Source organism: Onychostoma macrolepis, chromosome 05 (assembly GCF_012432095.1).
Source record: "Onychostoma macrolepis isolate SWU-2019 chromosome 05, ASM1243209v1, whole genome shotgun sequence".
NCBI classification, from domain to species: Eukaryota; Metazoa; Chordata; class Actinopteri; order Cypriniformes; family Cyprinidae; genus Onychostoma; species Onychostoma macrolepis.
In genome coordinates this window covers 22,698,039-22,714,876 of record NC_081159.1, presented here as the reverse complement: position 1 = coordinate 22,714,876, position 16,838 = coordinate 22,698,039, and the positions used below count along the sequence as shown (strand labels likewise).

The window sequence follows — 16,838 nt, the reverse complement described above, 5'->3', positions numbered from 1 at the left end:
CTTAGGGAACGATATCATTTTACTAGCAATATGCTTTGAGTGTCTCTCCAGAAACAAACACCCTCCCTGCATCGGTCCTCTTATCACAGCTCCATGTGCTGTTGAATAATGCAGACCTGATAATGCTTCTATAAAAACTCTTTGCAAATCAGAGGACATAATGTAAGATCTCTGCTCTCATCAAGGCTCCAACTGGTGTTATATATAGGTCTGAAAATGTAAACTGCACTTTGACTTACATACTGTAGTTAAGCCAAGCTAGTCACAATCAGTGACTTTCTAATCAATAATGAGCTGAGTGGAAATCGATGAGCCACAGTCCAACATGAACATTAGGCATCTGATAAAAGCTGTGGAATTTTACTTTGTTTTAATACAGAGCTATAAATAAAGAATAACAAAGTAAAATGCTTATTTTCCCTGCAACCCAACATAGAAAAGGCTGTTTGGAGAATAGATAGATGCTAAGTTTTATTGATTGTTTTATTGATGATAGTTATGAGAGGTGAAAAGTTAACATAAACAGCTAAATTAAAACCACCCACAAATACAAAAGGTTTTGTCAGTTAGCTTTGAAAGATACATAGAATACATTTTATTGTGGGCAGTATTTATATATGCCTGTGCTTCTGTTCCAGATGAAACAACATTCATATGTTCACAAGGCCAAGATATCTTTGAGCATCTGATCTACAGCTATTTGGAGGGAAAATGCAAAGTTGTTGCCAAGTGTTCAAAGCGTTACAGTAATCATGAGAAAACAAAATAGCTGCTTAGTGACAAGAAGTTGTAACAATGTTGTAACAAATACATCTATTAGGTCTACTCAAATTGTGCTAGAATACGGTCATTAAAGTAAATAGTTTCCATTATTGTTGTTTTCTTCTCAGAAATAGGACAAAACAACTAGTTGAAGTCGTCTACTAGTACTAGTTTAACTGAGAAAAACAGCTCTACCCCCCTAAATGAGGGGAACAATGAAACACTTGTCTGTCCCACAGTACTGTGGCAGCACCACCGCTGACTGCTGCTGAATACTAAATACAGCAGATAAGACTACATTCAACTGATTGAGAAAATGGTTATCTAAGACTTTACATCATATTTAAGTAATAAACGCTACGAAACGACGAACTTGCCTGTTTATAAAATGTGAAGATGGTGCTCTCCATTCAAAACAACACGATGCGAGCCGCCTCGCGTCAAGCTGCAGTCTTTCATTTCATCCCGAGCGTAAAATCTGCTGTTATGGCGATGCTGCTTTTGAAAAGTGAACTTACCCGCATCTTTTACATATTTCCAAGCACTTCTGATGCCGACCGATCATATGAATCAAGTTAAGGTAGGATGTGCAGTCGGATCAAAAAGTTTTCGCCAGAGACGTAGATACAGACGGGTCCGTGTCTGCGCGTGTTCAGCATCCAATGAATCGGGTTGATTTGAAGCGTCAGCTACTGAGAGATCTCACTAGTGACATTTGCTTACGCAATATTTACTTTTCAAGTGTAACTAATATGCAGATGTTGTGGCGTTATTCTGAACCTAGAGCTCAGTCTCCCTGCAGTCAGTGCCTGTAGGCGTGGTTGTCATTGTGTTGTCCTGAGAACGAAAACAAACGTTAAACTCTGTAAACCAATAGCAACACGAGCGTCCCAGACGACGTGAATGTCCCCGCGCGCACTGTCTGGAAGGCAGGCGCAGACTGTGCCACAGTATGTCTGGGAGACGACTGCTTCGTGTTTAAATATAATTCTTTTCAGCTTTACAAATGTGCATATTTAGAGATGCAACCAACTATTCAGTTTTGGGAGAGGTTAAACCAATCTATTCAAAGTCCCTACAGACAGGCTATTAGCTACCTTTCCTTATAGCTACTAGGTTTGTTGATTCAAATAATTATGCATGGTTAATGAAGAAAGTAAAAAATGCATTGATGCAGTAATTGTTTTAAAAGAAAGAAAACAACCAAAATAAATACAAAAAAAGCTGTTTTCTTGATGTCATAAGAGTTGTTCCATATGAGTTAATGTAATAAAGTTGAAGATTGTTTAGCTAAAATTAATTAACATTTTAATTAATAAAATGAATTAATCAATGGCCCAAATGGAAAGTTTATTTAGGTCTTGTAGTGGGCCCGGATCTGAATTTTTAGGAATATGTACATTTATAGTCCTGTGTGTATGTAATAAGCTATTGTTGAAGATTTTATACAAGCACATATATTTTATTTATTATGACATGAACAAGAACCATAAATATGTTTGTGTGCTCCTTTAAAGATACAATACAGTATTAAAGGCATTTGTGCTGAAGAATGCAGTTTAGAGCAGCTATTAAATGTTTTCTTTATGGTTTACCACTAACAAGTCAGGAGCCATCAGGAGTCCCCATGGAGCCATTAGGAGTACAGAAAGCAGCAGAGAGAGAGATGCTTCACCCTCAGAATGTCAGGCTCTTTGAGAAGCAAAGAGTTTCCTGTAATTTGCCTCGTAGAAAAATCAGGGATGAGAAATAACTGTAAAGATTCATTTCACATCCCACGTCCCAAAACAATCCTTGTTGCACTCCAATCTTGCACACATAAACACTTTTTGAATTTCAGAATTTACCATTTCCCAAGTCTCATGTGGAGCAAAACGAGGTACAGAAGCATTCATGCAAAGATTTTTGAACCACATTAATGAATCAAAAGCTCTAATCTGATTAGTTTCCCTCAATATCTGTGGTTCTAAATTTTACCGCTGACAGTCACTTAACATTATCTTTAAATTATGTTTGAGAATTTGGCAATGATAAACACACATCTTCACTTAAAACCACAGATCCCTCATCATCCATGTGCTGTTTTCACATGATATTGTTGCATGTCAGCAGGTCATGATTATCATCCCTTCCTCCTACACTTGAGTGGGAAGTGATCATAGATAGCCTCACCTCCTTTGGCCAAATGATCTATTGTTTTCTGAGGTACAGCAATCTTTTAAATACCATATCTGACCATATGCATCATGTTTGACATAGGTGCAACATAGAAACTCTCAGGTACTTAACCGGGAGATGCTTACATTCAGTTAATTGACGTTCAGATTAATATTCTGGCAAACATTTGGCAGTTTGTATTGCAACAGTGTGGGAGAGTGTGAAAGGAAAAAAATGATGGAAGTAGTTGATTCCTTGTTGAGCCAGTATGTATTTATTTACTTTTTCCTTGGTTCATCTTAATTGTTCATCATGACCTTAAATAGACAAAGAGGAAAAGGAATGAAAAATCTATTCTGCATATGTAATTAATTATTCATATGTATAATTCATCACACACTCTTAAAAATAAAGGTGCTTCAAAAGGTTCTTCAAGCGATGCAATAGAAGAACCATTTTTGGTTCCACAAAGAACTATTCAGTCAAAGGTTCTTTAAAGAACCATCTCTTCCTTATCTTTTTATAATCTGAGATGTTAAAGGTTCTTTATGGAACCATTTAGACAAAAAGGTTCTTCTATGGCATCGTGAAGCACCTTTATTTTTAAGAGTGCATGCCAGTCTCTCTAATATTCTTTATGTCATTTCCAAAGCTCAGGGATTTGTTAAACAGAATAGCCTTAGAAATTAAAGAACTGTATTAGTATCTAAACTCTATGCATTAAATCCTACACAGTGTTGTGAATACATTGCTTCTGTTAAAGCATCATGGTGTACCTTGTCGATCCAGTCATTGAAAGCGGACACACGGGTGAAAACAGTAGGCTTCTTCACAGTGTTACAGCCCATACCCGAAACGAAGCTGGCAATACCGTGCACCTCCCAGACACCGGCAGAGTTCTTGCAGTTCAGGGGACCGCCAGAGTCACCCTGAGGGACGTTAACAAAAAAATTACTTATATGTAGTCGACACACACAAAAGTGTGTACAAATATTTTTATCATACAAAAATTTGTTTTAGTATTTGAATTTGACTTGATTTGTGCACGGCGTTCCAAGAGCATTTTTAGTGACGCTTTCTGCAGTTTAAATGGTTTAGCCAATAGGCAAGTGATTATATTTTATACGAGTGAGTCATTGTCAGCTGATTCGTTCAAAAACACAGATTCATTCAGGAGCAAAACAATATGTAGATGATTTCTTTTATGGTTTGGTTTGGAACGATATTCAGAAAGGTTACTGGCAACATTGTGTCTAAAATGTAAGTTGCACAATATCAACTGTTCATTTATTGTGCTGGCACTGTTATATGAAATCAATTACACTCACAATCGCCTGAAAATTTGGAACAAAAACACTCTTGCTTGAGTGATAATGCTCTGTAAAAAGTTACTCTGTAAATATAAGCTAACAGATGTTTAAAAAATGATGTGGCACAAGATAATTTATAAATGAACACAGACAGAATAAATTTACTCACATTGCAGCCAGCAACAACGCCGTCTCCACCAGCGCAGACCATGGTTTCTTTGACACTGGAACCCCACCAGTCAAACCTGGAGCAGGTGGCGTGATCCACAGCGGGCATCAGTGCTTGCTGCAGTTTGTCAGGAAGAGGGCCTCCAGCTGGGACACAACCACAGTATGTTTTTTGATGCTCTGTACAGATTACCTCACAAACACTAAAGCATGGCAAAATTTCAGCTTTGTTTTATACACGAAGAATATTCCAAATAGTTTTACACTCATTTATGTCAGGACTTGTGTGCACAAGCACTTACTGGAGAGTCTCCCCCAGCCTGTAATATAGCAGGGGTAGTTGTTTTCGAGGACGGAGCCAGCAGGAGGAACGCAGCCCAGCTGAACAGTATCACTCAGTGTCACAGGCTCGGACAACTTGATCAGGGCAATGTCGTTTCTGAATGAGCACAAGAATCACAAGTGAGAGCTGTTGTTTACACTTACTGTGTCACACAATAAACCTGACAGGGCGATAATCACAGACTGACTGTACAATATATATAAAGTAAAACTGATTTGAGTTTTTATATAATCACATTTTTTTTTAAATCTACCTTATTTTTCAAGCTATTTCCCGTTGAGTGAGACTTAAAATCCATTATTACTACAGGAATGGAACTAGAAGAAAAATAAAGTGTAGTGAATGATAATATTATTTGCTCAACAAACCATTGTGTTTCTTATTATTATAATAAATCAAAATATAAAAACAACCAACAGTTTGCAATGTCAAGCAGCACAATGGACTGTTTTTGTCCAGCTACAGTAACTGGAAGCAAACGACACTGTGAAAGCTTTGCACATTCAAGTTAAAAATGGCTGTGCCAACATTTATGTTAAAAATATGGTGTAAAAAAATTATTTTATTATGGAAATGAGTTGCCTATCAACAGTCAGTTTTACAGCAATTTTACAGTATAGTGGTCTTCATACAAAAATACTTGACCACGGAATGCCATAATAACCTAATTAATAAGTTCCAAAAATTTTAAATATGTGAGCCTTAACCACAAAAGTCAATTTTTAAAAATTGAGATTTATACGTCATCTAAAAGCTGAATAAATAAGCTTTCAATTGATTTACAGTTTGTTAGTTTTTATATATTTAAGGTAGGAAATTTACAAAATATCTCAAAGAAAAATCGATAATTTTGATCCATAAAATGTATTTTTGGCTATTTCTACAAATATACCTGTGCTACTTGTGACTGGTTTTATGGTCCAGGGCCACATATATGAATTTAACTAATGTATATCGACGCAACATGTTTACCTTCCTATTCACTATTAGTTAGGCCTAAAATGAAATATGACATAATGTAAAGTTCTCCAAAGTATAATACTTACCCAAGAGACACAAACAAGGAGTTCCATTTCTCGTGCACAATGATCTTCTGTGCACTGATGGCCTTTGCGCCGTCCTCGTTTGCTGACAGGTCATGCTTACCAACATACACCCTGTAGTTGCGCTCAGAACTACAGGAGAGAAAATGCATGATGGTTAAAGATTAAAATTCAGTTGAAAGCTATATTAATGTCCTCAAGTTCACAACTTTGAACACAATTAAAAAATGAGTTCATGTTGTTAGTGCTGTTTAATTGAACTCTGTTCCAACCAAAGATTAAAATATTAGATGAACAATGGATTGGACACCTGATGCAGTGAGCAGCAGTCATCACCCAGTTTTCAGCAATGATAGATCCTCCACAAGTGTGACGCCATGAGCTATCGCTCTGATACTGCAGAGAGATCTAATCATGGGACACATAAAACGCTCATTAAACATACAGATGCATGCTGAATTTGATTGCTCAAACAGTAGAGCGTTGCACTAGCAACACCAAGATCATGAATTTGATCATGGGTTTGATTGCCATGGAACATCATCATGGGTTTGAGTCCCATGGAATGCATTAACCTATGAAATATAAACCTTGAATGATGCATAAATGTAATGAAGAGAGGGAAAGGGTGTAACGGCAAAGTGTGGAAAGCAAAACTGTGGCAGAAGGGGTGGCTATTTTTGAGACCAGAGGTAGTAATGGGAGGGAATGAGAAATAAAGACAGACAAAATGGTGCGAGAGTACATACCTGCCAGGGCCAGCTGTGGGACCTGGCTTCCTCTCCATTGACCACACGAGAGCTGAGAGGTTCAATGGGAGGTTTTCCACACCCAAAGGCTGCAGTAGAAATTCAGAATAAAACCTTTATGCCAGGTACATATATAATAGAACAATATCTGTAATCGTTATTTTGCAGACTACTAAGTCTAAGTCTCCTGAGCACTTCTGTTCAGGTGTTCAGACTTCTTACCGCTAGCAATGAGCACTGATGCTAGGATGAGGGCGAACATGTTGACTCGGGTGAGCTGCCGAACACTTGTCCGCTTTTAAACCTTTTCTGTTAGTGATGTCACATTGGCCACACAAAAGTATGAAATACATGCTGCGCGAAGTGTTCCACCTGTTTTGCCTGGAAAAAAATTATCGGCTTTTGAACAGCTGCTTTCTCTGAATCCATTCACACGCCTGTCCTTAACAATTCAGTTAAAAGAAAGATCTTCCTTTGGAGGGAAATAGGTTTTCAGTTTATATTTGTTATGATATTTGAACAACTTCACTTCAAGTGAGTGGGTCTGAGTCTCCTGCCATTGGGCCAAGTAGTCAAAGTGACTGCTTTTTCTTCTGGGAAATAATGTTTGAAATTGTTAATAAATATATATATTTTTAAATTAAATAAATAACAGCTTGCTAGCAGCATATACAAAATTTTTAAATGTTTTTGAAGTAAGCCTTTTATGCTCACCCAGGCTGCATTTATTTGATCATAAATAAAGTGAAAACAGTAATTTTGTTACAATTATTACAATTTAAAATAATTCTTTTAATTTTTAGTGTATTTTAAAATGTCATTTGTTCTTGTGGTGGAATTACTCCAGTTTTCTGTATCACACGATCCTTCAGAAATCATTCTAATATGCTGATTAGGTGCTCAAGAAGCATTTCTTGTTATCAATGCTGAAAACAGTGGGCTGCTTAATATTTTTGTGGAAACCATTAGATATTTTGTAGGATTCTTTGATAAACAGAAAGGTCAAAAAGCAGTAATTCATGTAAATGTTTTGTAACATTATAAAAAAAAATTACGGTCACTTTTTATCAATCGAATGTGTCCTTGCTGAATAAAAGTATTAATGTCTTTATAAAATCTTACTGACCCCAAACTTTTGATTAGTAGCATAAATGAATCACGCACACACATACATGTTAAAACATATTGTTAGTGATTTTTTGTTCTCTTGGTTGCTGTGAACAATGTTTCATTTAAATGTACTGTAAGTAAAACCTGTGGTCAAGTTTGAATGAGGTCAGCAGATGGTAAGGTCTCAGGGAAATGAGTTTAACTTCAGGATTGACATACTGTATGTCCGCATTTACTTTTGCTTTTTTGGGTCAGAAAATTAGGCAAAAGGATATTGCACTACTGTATCCACTGATCACACCTTAGATTTCATATGCGGTATTTATATACTTTTTATGACATAAAAGTAGTATAGTTTGATGGTTTGTCATTCATTAGCAGACTGAAAGTCATGATATCATAAAAAAAAGCATTTTGGCCCCAGCTTGCATTTTATGACAACTCTCTACTGAAGAATAGAACATTTTAATGTAAAAATGCATTAAAGCAAAGCATTTTCGTCTTTAAACACATTACCATTGTCAACAGGTTTGTTTTAAAATTAGATGTAGTACGCAGCTGACTACAGCTGAACATTTAATGTGAACAAAGACACCTGAATAAACACATACACAAACACTGAGTTTATCTGTTGTCCCCTGTTGTCCAAATACAAAGCAGTTACAGCAGTTTGGTCATGTATAGTTTGCACTTGACATGAGGATTAAAAAAGTGGACACAAGTGTGTTTACTTATAAACATTCAGGATTCAACCTCATAGAACCTTTAAAGCTTTAATCTCATCTAAATAACAAGGTATCCTGAAGTCTGTCAAACAGAGGATACGATTGTCATGTCACCCTGCTGCTGATGAGTTAAGGCTTTAGTTATCTTGTGTAAAATATCTTGTAAAAATGACTAAAAAGTAAATCTGTAACTTTATGTTATGTTCATGATGTTGTCATTTTCATCTAAATTATATTCTCTATAGCTACACTGCCATTCAAAAGTTTGGGATCAGTAAGATTTTTAATGTTTTTTTTTGTTTGTTTGTTTGTTTGTTTGTTTGTTTTAATGGAGACTTTTATGCTCATCAACACTGATAAAAATGATTTTGTGGTGAAGTAAATACTACAGAAAAACAAATGTAGTTTTAAATAATTTAGTTCAGGCAAGAATTTAAATAAAAGAGTAAATTCAATATTAGTATTCAATTTAAGCTTGTAGGATTTAAAGTTTGAACTTATAAGTATATTTTACTTGGAATTGTTTGTTATTTTTACAAATATTGTTTAACCTTTTCAGTGGTGAGTTTAAAATATTCCAGTAGCCCCTCACTGCAGAACAAAAGATCCAGGGGGCGGAGTTGGATCCACATCCAGGGGGTGGAGACTGGTAGGTTTAGGGGTGGGGATGGGTGGGTTTATGGATCAGGGGGTGGAGACGGGTAGGTTTAGGTCTATGTAAGGTGGGAGGAGTTGGATCTAGATCCAACTCCACCCCCTGGATCTTGTGTTCTGCAGTGAGGACCATCTCAAATATTCCAGCAGTCCCCCCAGAGTGAGTTTTTTTTAGGCGACCGTTATTTTAGAACGTTTCCCCTTAATGTTTCCATGGCGACGCGTCATGATTGTCACGTGACACACAGCGGCCACAATAACACTGTATGACAGATGTATCGCTTTTATTTCGTTTTTCCTTTTTTATTCAAAATATTCATAAACTTGCTTACCATATAATCAACTATCTGATATTCCGATTCACAAATATGTGCAAATGAGTATGTTTTATCGTTTAAAAACAGTTCTAAATTATCTTGATCGTGATCTGTAATGTGATATGGGCGCCGCCATGTTTGTTCGCGCTGCAGTTCAGAGAGTCCTGTCAGTCCGATTTACATCACGTAAATTCATCAATTTCTCGCAAAATACATGCAAGTAAGTGGCGGGTGAGATGGGAGAAGAATAGAGTGAACTTTATAGTTACTTACACTATGTGTATTTGATCTTAATAAAACACGTCTGAAAATTATATTTGAATGGATTGTTATTGCTGCTTCCATAAACATCTGAGTGTATTTTACGAACTCTATTATGTATTGTTTTACTAGTACTTATGTGTATTTAAATGTCTAAAGCATAAAATAAACATTATGTGGTTAAAAACACTGCATAGATGCGATTATATGACAATTGCTTTTGTTGTTAGGTTAAGTAACTTGCTGTTTTGTGACATCTGGAGTTCATTTTTTACTCAAAATGATCCATTCATACTCAAACACTATTCACTGATTGGCACCGTCATTGTGTATCATGTGCCAAGTATTCAGGTCTCTGTGTTCATTCAGTTAATAACTGTATTGAGTCAACATATTACCTTAAAATGAATAACAAGCAGTCTACTTTTTCACATATGTGCTTGTACAACCTGATCTCACAGAATTCAGTGTAATGTTCACGGACTTAATTAACCCTGAATCTGTGGTGGCATCACGGAATCGCCGAAAATGCCGTGCTGGGCTCACAGAAGGCATCAGCCGTGGTCCATGCACGGATTCACTGATTCAACACCAGCGCTGCATCGGACCACGTAAAAAGAGTGACTCCGATGCAGTTATACTTTCACTGGAGTACCTGACCCCACCCCTACCCTAAACCTACCCAGTTCTGAACAATAATGATGACGATAAATTATCGCGTCGGCATATTGAAAGTGTTGAACCAGTGGATCCGTGCGTGGAGCACGGCTGATGCCTGTCACGGACTTACATTGGTATCACTTCTGTGAGCCCATCACGGAGTTTTCGGCGATTCCGTGATGTCACCACAGATTCGGAGGTTAATTAAATCCGTGAACATTACACGGAATTCTGTGAGATCAGGTTGGCTTGTAACTTAACCACATGCTTTATAGGCGTTTTTTTTTTTTTTTCAGTGGTATGTGTTTTTTTTTCCCAGTGCTATGTACAAACCGTGACTGAGTGTAATGTACTTGAGTATTGTTGGGTAAACTTAAAATAATTAAGTAGAAAGTACACATCAAACTCTACCTGGCCACCTTAAATGTACTTATTTGCTTTACTAATTTTAGATAACTTAGTTAAGTAGATTTTACTTAATTCCGTATTTAAATTTTAATAAAAAAATATTCGTGCAAAAACTTGCAAAATAAAAATTAAGTAAATTTAACTTCTTATTTTTTTCAGTGAAGGCTGTATTCATTTGATCAAAAATACAGAAAAATGATTGCAATTTCTAATATTGGTTTCCTATTTTAATATACTTTAAAATATTATTTATTTCTGTGACGCTGCGCTTAATTTTTATTCATTATTACTCCAGTCTTCTATGTCACATGATCCTTCAGAAATCATTCTAATATGCTGATTTATAATCAGTGTTGAAACTGTTGTGCTGCCTAATATTTTTTGGAACCTGTGATACTTTTTTCTTGATTTTTTTTATTTTTTTTATTTTATTTTTTTGATGAATAACATTAAAAAGAACAGCATTTATTCAAAATAGAAATCCTTTCTAACAATATAAGTATTATTATCACTTTTTATATATTTAACACATCCATGCTGGATAAAAGTATTAATTTCTTTTAAAAAAGAAAGAAAAAATTTACTGACATCACACTTTTGAATAGTACTGTATATTGTAACACAAAATTTATATTTTGAATAAACACTGTTCTTTTTAGCTTTTCATTTATCAAAGAATCCTGAAAAAAACTATCACAGGTCCCCAAAAAATTAAGCAGCACAACTTTTTCCAAGATTGGTTATAAATAAGCATATCAGAATGATTTCTGAAGGATCATGTGACACTAAAGACTGGAGTAATGAGAACTGAAAATTCAGCTTTGCTTCACAAGAATAAATTATATTTTAAAGTTTATTAAAATCAAAAACTGTTACTTTTGAATTGCAATAATATTTCACAAAATGACAGTTTTTTTCTGTATTTTTGATCAAATAAATGCATCCTTGATGAGCTGAAGAAACATCTTTAAAAACATTAAAAATCTTACTGATCCCAACCATTTGAACAGCACTGTATTTATATCTGTATTTTATTTGTCTTTCTATTCCAGTGTTTAAATATTTGTTGATGTTTTATACATTTTTACAAGGACTAAATTAATATTCTACATAGGTATGTATGACTATATAAGACTCTCTTTAGATGACAGAAAAGAATTAAAGAATGTCATTACAGTCACTTTTAACAGTGATATTCTTAAAATGAAACAATCTTTCAGCTTACTTCATCAAGAGGCATGAAAAGCTTGACTTTAGAGATCAACAACCTACCTAACTAAATAATGAAGCAGTTAAACATTTAATGTGTTCACTATGAAGAGTGGCACACTATATTACTTTGACTCTGTACAAGGTCCATTTTGCCCATCCCACCCTGTCATGTGTTTATGGAACGGTGTTATATTGCCAGTATCTTACTTTTATTCTTCTTCTGTTCTACCTTTTTCAAGAATCTTAACAGCCAAAGTCATGTCTAAACCTACACAGGATTCAATGTATAAAGTGTCAGGTAAGCATTTCTATGCTCTATTACTATAGCCTTATCTCAGTGTTATGTAGTCATCTCTTAGGTCTTCATGTTTCGCCACATAGATGATCATAGTATTTTGTCAAACCATAACTTCTGTTGTTACACATTACACTAAGATATGCAAAATTTACACCATTTGTTGTCTGATCTACTGTATGATTAGATATCAGTGAAAATCAATAATCAGTTTTAGATTTTTTTTTTTAGCTCAGTCAAATGCATTGCCTGTAGGCTAAGCTAGCTTAGGCTCTTCTTGTTCCAGTTGCCATTTAGTCAAAAGGAACTGGTGCATTAATGAATTGACTGTGTTAAACATGAACAGCATTCATATAAAATACTTTGGCTCTAAAACTTAACTATTCTTTCAAGTCTATGAGAAGCTATACTTTAAAAGCTAGTAAGGTCGTAAATTATGTATAATATCATCGGAGTGTCTATTTACACTAAGTGCAAATAGCCCGCCTTGTTGGCAGAGGCTATTTAACTCTGCCCACCAACGTGTGTTTGGGATAGTCAACACTGAAGAAAGACACTCATATCAGTTTCAGTGGTGTAAATGGTAGACCGGAGTTCGAACCCGCCTTTTGCCGAATTTTTTTTCTCCCTTTTCAAATCTCATATCGCATCGGAAAGGCATTCATTTTCAATAAAAATTAACGAAATAATCAAAAAGTTGAAAATAAACTATCGGGTAGTGTTAGGGTAGGTAGGGAGGGCTTTATTTACCCAATAAGGTGGCATCCATTTAATAATTTGAATTAAAACTATAATTTTACACTCAATACATGATTATTGCGTACTGTTTTATAATGTGCTACAATGCTGAGGTGCAGATAATTGCCACTATTTGCAGTAGTATAAATAGCAGAAAATCTTGCTATTTTAACATAGTGTAAATAGAATCTAACGTTATCGCTATTTGCACTTAGTATAAATAGTTACTATTTACACTTAGTGTAAATAGCATCTATTGCTATTTGCACTTAGTGTAATAAATAGTATCTCTCGCTAAGAAAATATGCTAGTTGCACTTAGTGTAAATTGAATAATTGCAAACTTAGTGCAAATAGCTGCTGCCATATGCATCATGGTTTGTTGGTGTTCAGGGTTAGGCAACATTTAAGGCAACACACACAGAAGAGATAATAAAACACAAGTGCAACACTTGAGGTTGCCGATATTTCTTTACATCCTCTGTATTAACGCACTCAGTTCATGAATAAAGTAAGATATCATTTCAGTTCCTCATTAACTCTGATGTCCTGCAGAACACTGTACAGTCTAATCATCCGTCACATTGTCTGTGTCACACCTCACACCATGATTTGATTTGTTATGGTGTGATTTCTTCTCAGCTAACAAAAAACGGCCATCTGCCAGTGGTCTGGAGTTCATTGGTCCTCTTGTGAGCTCTGTGGAGGAGACCCCAGACCCCATCAGTACAGTTATTAAAGGTGAAATTCCCTCCTGGATCACTGGCAGCTTCCTAAGAAATGGACCTGGAAGATTTGAGTTTGGTGAAAGCAAGTAAGAGGGCAAAATATTGCTATAATCACAGTTCATTTTTATCTGGTTGTTTTCTTTGCTCATTTGGCATCATCTGCTCCTCCCCAGATTCAACCACTGGTTTGACGGCATGGCCTTGATGCATCGTTTCCACATTAAAGATGGTCAGGTGACCTACAGCAGCTGTTTTTTGCGCAGTGACTCTTATGTGCAAAATGCAGAGAAGAATCGAATTGTAGTTTCTGAATTTGGCACCCTGGCAACACCTGACCCATGCAAGAACATCTTTGCCCGTTTCTTTTCACATTTTCAGATTCCAGGTAATCATCTGTTGAAGGTGACAATGGCATGTTATCATAAATTCAGATCGTTCAGACAATTCTCTGACTGCAGGCCTATAATCTATAAAGATTAGATCAGAATCGACAAGTATAATACTTGTCAAAGTTAATGCAATTACTACAAAACCTTCATCTGAACCTATTCTAATCCTCAGTTGTGTTTGATTTAACAGTTGCGACCGATAATGCAGGTGTGAGCTTTGTTAAGTACAAGGGAGATTTCTACGTAAGCACAGAGACCAACTTCATGCGCAGAATCGACCCTGTGAGCCTGGAAACCAAAGAAAAGGTAAATATGGCTGTTTCACAGATACAGTAACAAAAATATATAACATATAGTCATTTCCTAAAATGAACAGTTATCTCTATATGATTTTGTTTTTCAAAGGTGGATTGGTCAAAATATATTGCAATTAATGCAGCAACAGCTCATCCACATTATGACCGTGACGGAGCAACTTACAACTTGGGAAACTCATATGGCCGAAAAGGTGGGATGCTTCGCTTATTCTTTTTATAACACAGCTAAACTCCAATGCTTTCTTTTTGTTAATCAAACCAAACATGACTGCAAAAATAATGACTCTTTCAAAACCAAACCAACCTACTTATCTGCAATTGGTCAAACCAGCCTCCAAACACAGGAACCAATGTGTTTGAATGGCTTACCTTTTTTTTTTTTTTACATTATTCTGGGATGTAAGAAAATATTTTAACAACAACAACAATGAAAAACACTTAACCTATTCTGTTTCTCAAAGGCTTCTTCTACCATATCCTCCGAGTACCACCAGGTGACGGAAAGAATGATGTTGCTGATCTCTCAGGCGCAGAGATTCTTTGCTCTATTCCTGCTTCTGACCCCAGGAAACCATCATACTACCACAGTTTTGGTGAATTTGCCTGCCATATTTGCATTTTTAGAATTTTTTTCTGCTTCTTTATCGATCTGTAATATTATAAGAAATATTTTGCATCTAGAATTTCACATGGTTGGAAATGTGGGCCACACGTTTGTTCATGTCCAATATATTATAATCTTCACTTATAATCTTTTTATACCGTATGTTTGCAGTCATGTCAGAGAATTACATAGTCTTCATTGAGCAGCCGATCAAACTAGACCTGCTGAAATTCATGCTGTACAGAGTTGCTGGAAAGAGCTTTCATAAAGTCATGTCCTGGTACCCGGAACTGGAAACCATCTTCCATGTGGCAGACAGACACACTGGCCAGGCATGGCAGAATCACATCATACTGACTTCTAATTGTGGGCACTGTGTATTTCTCTCACTTCACGTCTAACATCCATGTTTTCATCCATGCAGCTCATCAAGACAAAATACTACAGCAGTGCTATGTTCACACTGCACCAGATTAATGCATATGAGGAGAATGGATGTTTGATTATGGACATGTGCTGTGGAGATGATGGCAATGTGATTGGTGACTTCACAATGGAGAACCTTCAGGCATCTGGAGAAGAACTTGACAAGGTAACAATCCAAAACATGTCAAATGTCAATAATGCTGACCTCTCTTCCAGTTTCATAAAAGTGTAACTTTAATGCAGTGTTTAACTGTTGGCTTTTCCAGTTCTTCAATTCATTGTGTACAAACTTACCACGGAGATATGTACTGCCTCTGGACGTAAAGGAAGATGAGCCTAATGACCACAACCTCATCAATTTGCCATACACCACTGCCACTGCTGTGAAGACTATAACTGGGGTATGGGAGCAAGTGAGAGGGGCACTGAGAACAATAATATTTACGAATATCAAAAAACGTCATTTCTTTTTGGTAATAGGTGTTCCTGAGCCATGAAGATCTCTACAGTGATGACCTGTTGCAGTATGGTGGTCTTGAGTTCCCACAGATTAACTACACGTATTACAATGCTCGTCCTTATCGGTACTTCTACGCCTGTGGCTTTGGACACGTATTTGGTGACTCTTTGCTAAAGATGGATCTAGAAGGAAAGAAGCTAAAGGTACCGTCTTAAATTAAAATTGAATTTTATGAGATGAGTTTGAGAGTTCAGTTCAGTTGAGAATATAATGTTTGATCTGTCATGTTGTCTGTAGGTGTGGCACCACGCTGGTTTGTTCCCATCAGAACCAGTGTTTGTTCCGGCACCTGATGCTAAGGATGAGGATGATGGTGTGGTCATGTCTGTGGTCATTACACCAAGAGAGGTGAAGTTCATTGTTTCATCATAGCTCCATTGGTTTGATTTTATGACATACGAACATATTATAGAAGTAATACATAATCTTAATTTGGTCAAAGTTCAATCTAAGAATTCAGTCTTGACAGGTGTGATAATGTTGTGTAACTTTGTTTAGAAAAAGAGCAGTTTCCTCCTTGTCCTTGATGCCAAGACTTTCACAGAGCTTGGGCGAGCAGAAGTTCCAGTGGACATCCCGTACGGCACTCATGGACTCTTCAATGAGTTGAGCTAAATAAACAAAAAATCAACTCATAAAAGTAAAACCAGCTATGTAATCTTTAGAATGAGCTTTATTTTGTTTGTATTATATGTTAAACATTTTCTTTTTACCCTACATATTTTGTATATGGCTAGGTGACATTAAATGTTTTGGAAAAACTGGCATGCTTGTTTTTTGATGACATATATTTGCTGTATTTTATCATTAACCGAGAAATGAAATGGAATATTTGTACTTAATGCTGCAGGACCATCCAGTTACAACGAGTTATTTTGTATGTGTAGCCTATAAACAGACATCGGCAGAATATCTAGAGGGAGAGGAAAAAAACATAATAATA

At 36.0% G+C, this 16,838-nt stretch overlaps 2 protein-coding genes across 4 annotated transcripts; one reads left to right on the top strand and one right to left on the bottom strand.

Annotated features, from left to right (window-relative positions):
* Positions 1-3,170: 3,170 nt before the first annotated feature.
* On the bottom strand, positions 3,171-10,179 carry ela3l (elastase 3 like). The gene is made up of 9 exons (XM_058777444.1): positions 9,998-10,179; positions 6,755-6,913; positions 6,533-6,621; positions 6,094-6,191; positions 5,787-5,915; positions 4,700-4,836; positions 4,399-4,544; positions 3,696-3,848; positions 3,171-3,236 (listed from the first exon to the last, which is right to left on the bottom strand). The coding sequence occupies exons 2-9, from the start codon at positions 6,792-6,794 to the stop codon at positions 3,219-3,221; spliced, it is 810 nt and encodes a 269-aa protein (XP_058633427.1). The 5' UTR covers positions 6,795-6,913; positions 9,998-10,179; the 3' UTR covers positions 3,171-3,218.
* On the top strand, positions 9,130-16,657 carry bco2l (beta-carotene 15, 15-dioxygenase 2, like). Of its 3 annotated transcripts, none has more exons than XM_058777443.1 (13): positions 9,130-9,181; positions 12,119-12,177; positions 13,554-13,725; positions 13,813-14,024; positions 14,219-14,334; positions 14,434-14,536; positions 14,807-14,938; positions 15,121-15,281; positions 15,374-15,541; positions 15,642-15,776; positions 15,856-16,038; positions 16,133-16,243; positions 16,394-16,657. In XM_058777443.1, exons 2-13 carry the CDS (start codon positions 12,138-12,140, stop codon positions 16,508-16,510), a joined length of 1,650 nt encoding a protein of 549 aa, XP_058633426.1. In that variant the 5' UTR covers positions 9,130-9,181; positions 12,119-12,137; the 3' UTR covers positions 16,511-16,657. The 3 variants fall into 3 exon arrangements, with proteins under 3 accessions (XP_058633426.1, XP_058633424.1, XP_058633425.1); XM_058777441.1 differs by lacking the exon at positions 9,130-9,181 and adding an exon at positions 9,446-9,558; XM_058777442.1 differs by lacking the exon at positions 9,130-9,181 and adding an exon at positions 10,295-10,458.
* Positions 16,658-16,838: the final 181 nt, after the last annotated feature.

Bases quoted from the DNA above. Each gene is read 5' to 3' on its own strand.
- ela3l (XM_058777444.1), bottom strand. From the start codon at position 6,794: ATGTTCGCCCTCATCCTAGCATCAGTGCTCATTGCTAGCG. The intron at 6,192-6,532 runs GTATGTACTCTC...TCCCATGATTAG, and splicing joins CCCACAGCTGGCCCTGGCAG to ATCTCTCTGCAGTATCAGAG. The intron at 3,849-4,398 runs GTGAGTAAATTT...AACGTCCCTCAG, and splicing joins GCGTTGTTGCTGGCTGCAAT to GGTGACTCTGGCGGTCCCCT.
- bco2l (XM_058777441.1), top strand. From the start codon at position 9,461: ATGGGCGCCGCCATGTTTGTTCGCGCTGCAGTTCAGAGAGTCCTGTCA. The intron at 14,537-14,806 runs GTGGGATGCTTC...TGTTTCTCAAAG, and splicing joins AAACTCATATGGCCGAAAAG to GCTTCTTCTACCATATCCTC. The intron at 14,939-15,120 runs GTGAATTTGCCT...GTATGTTTGCAG, and splicing joins ATCATACTACCACAGTTTTG to TCATGTCAGAGAATTACATA.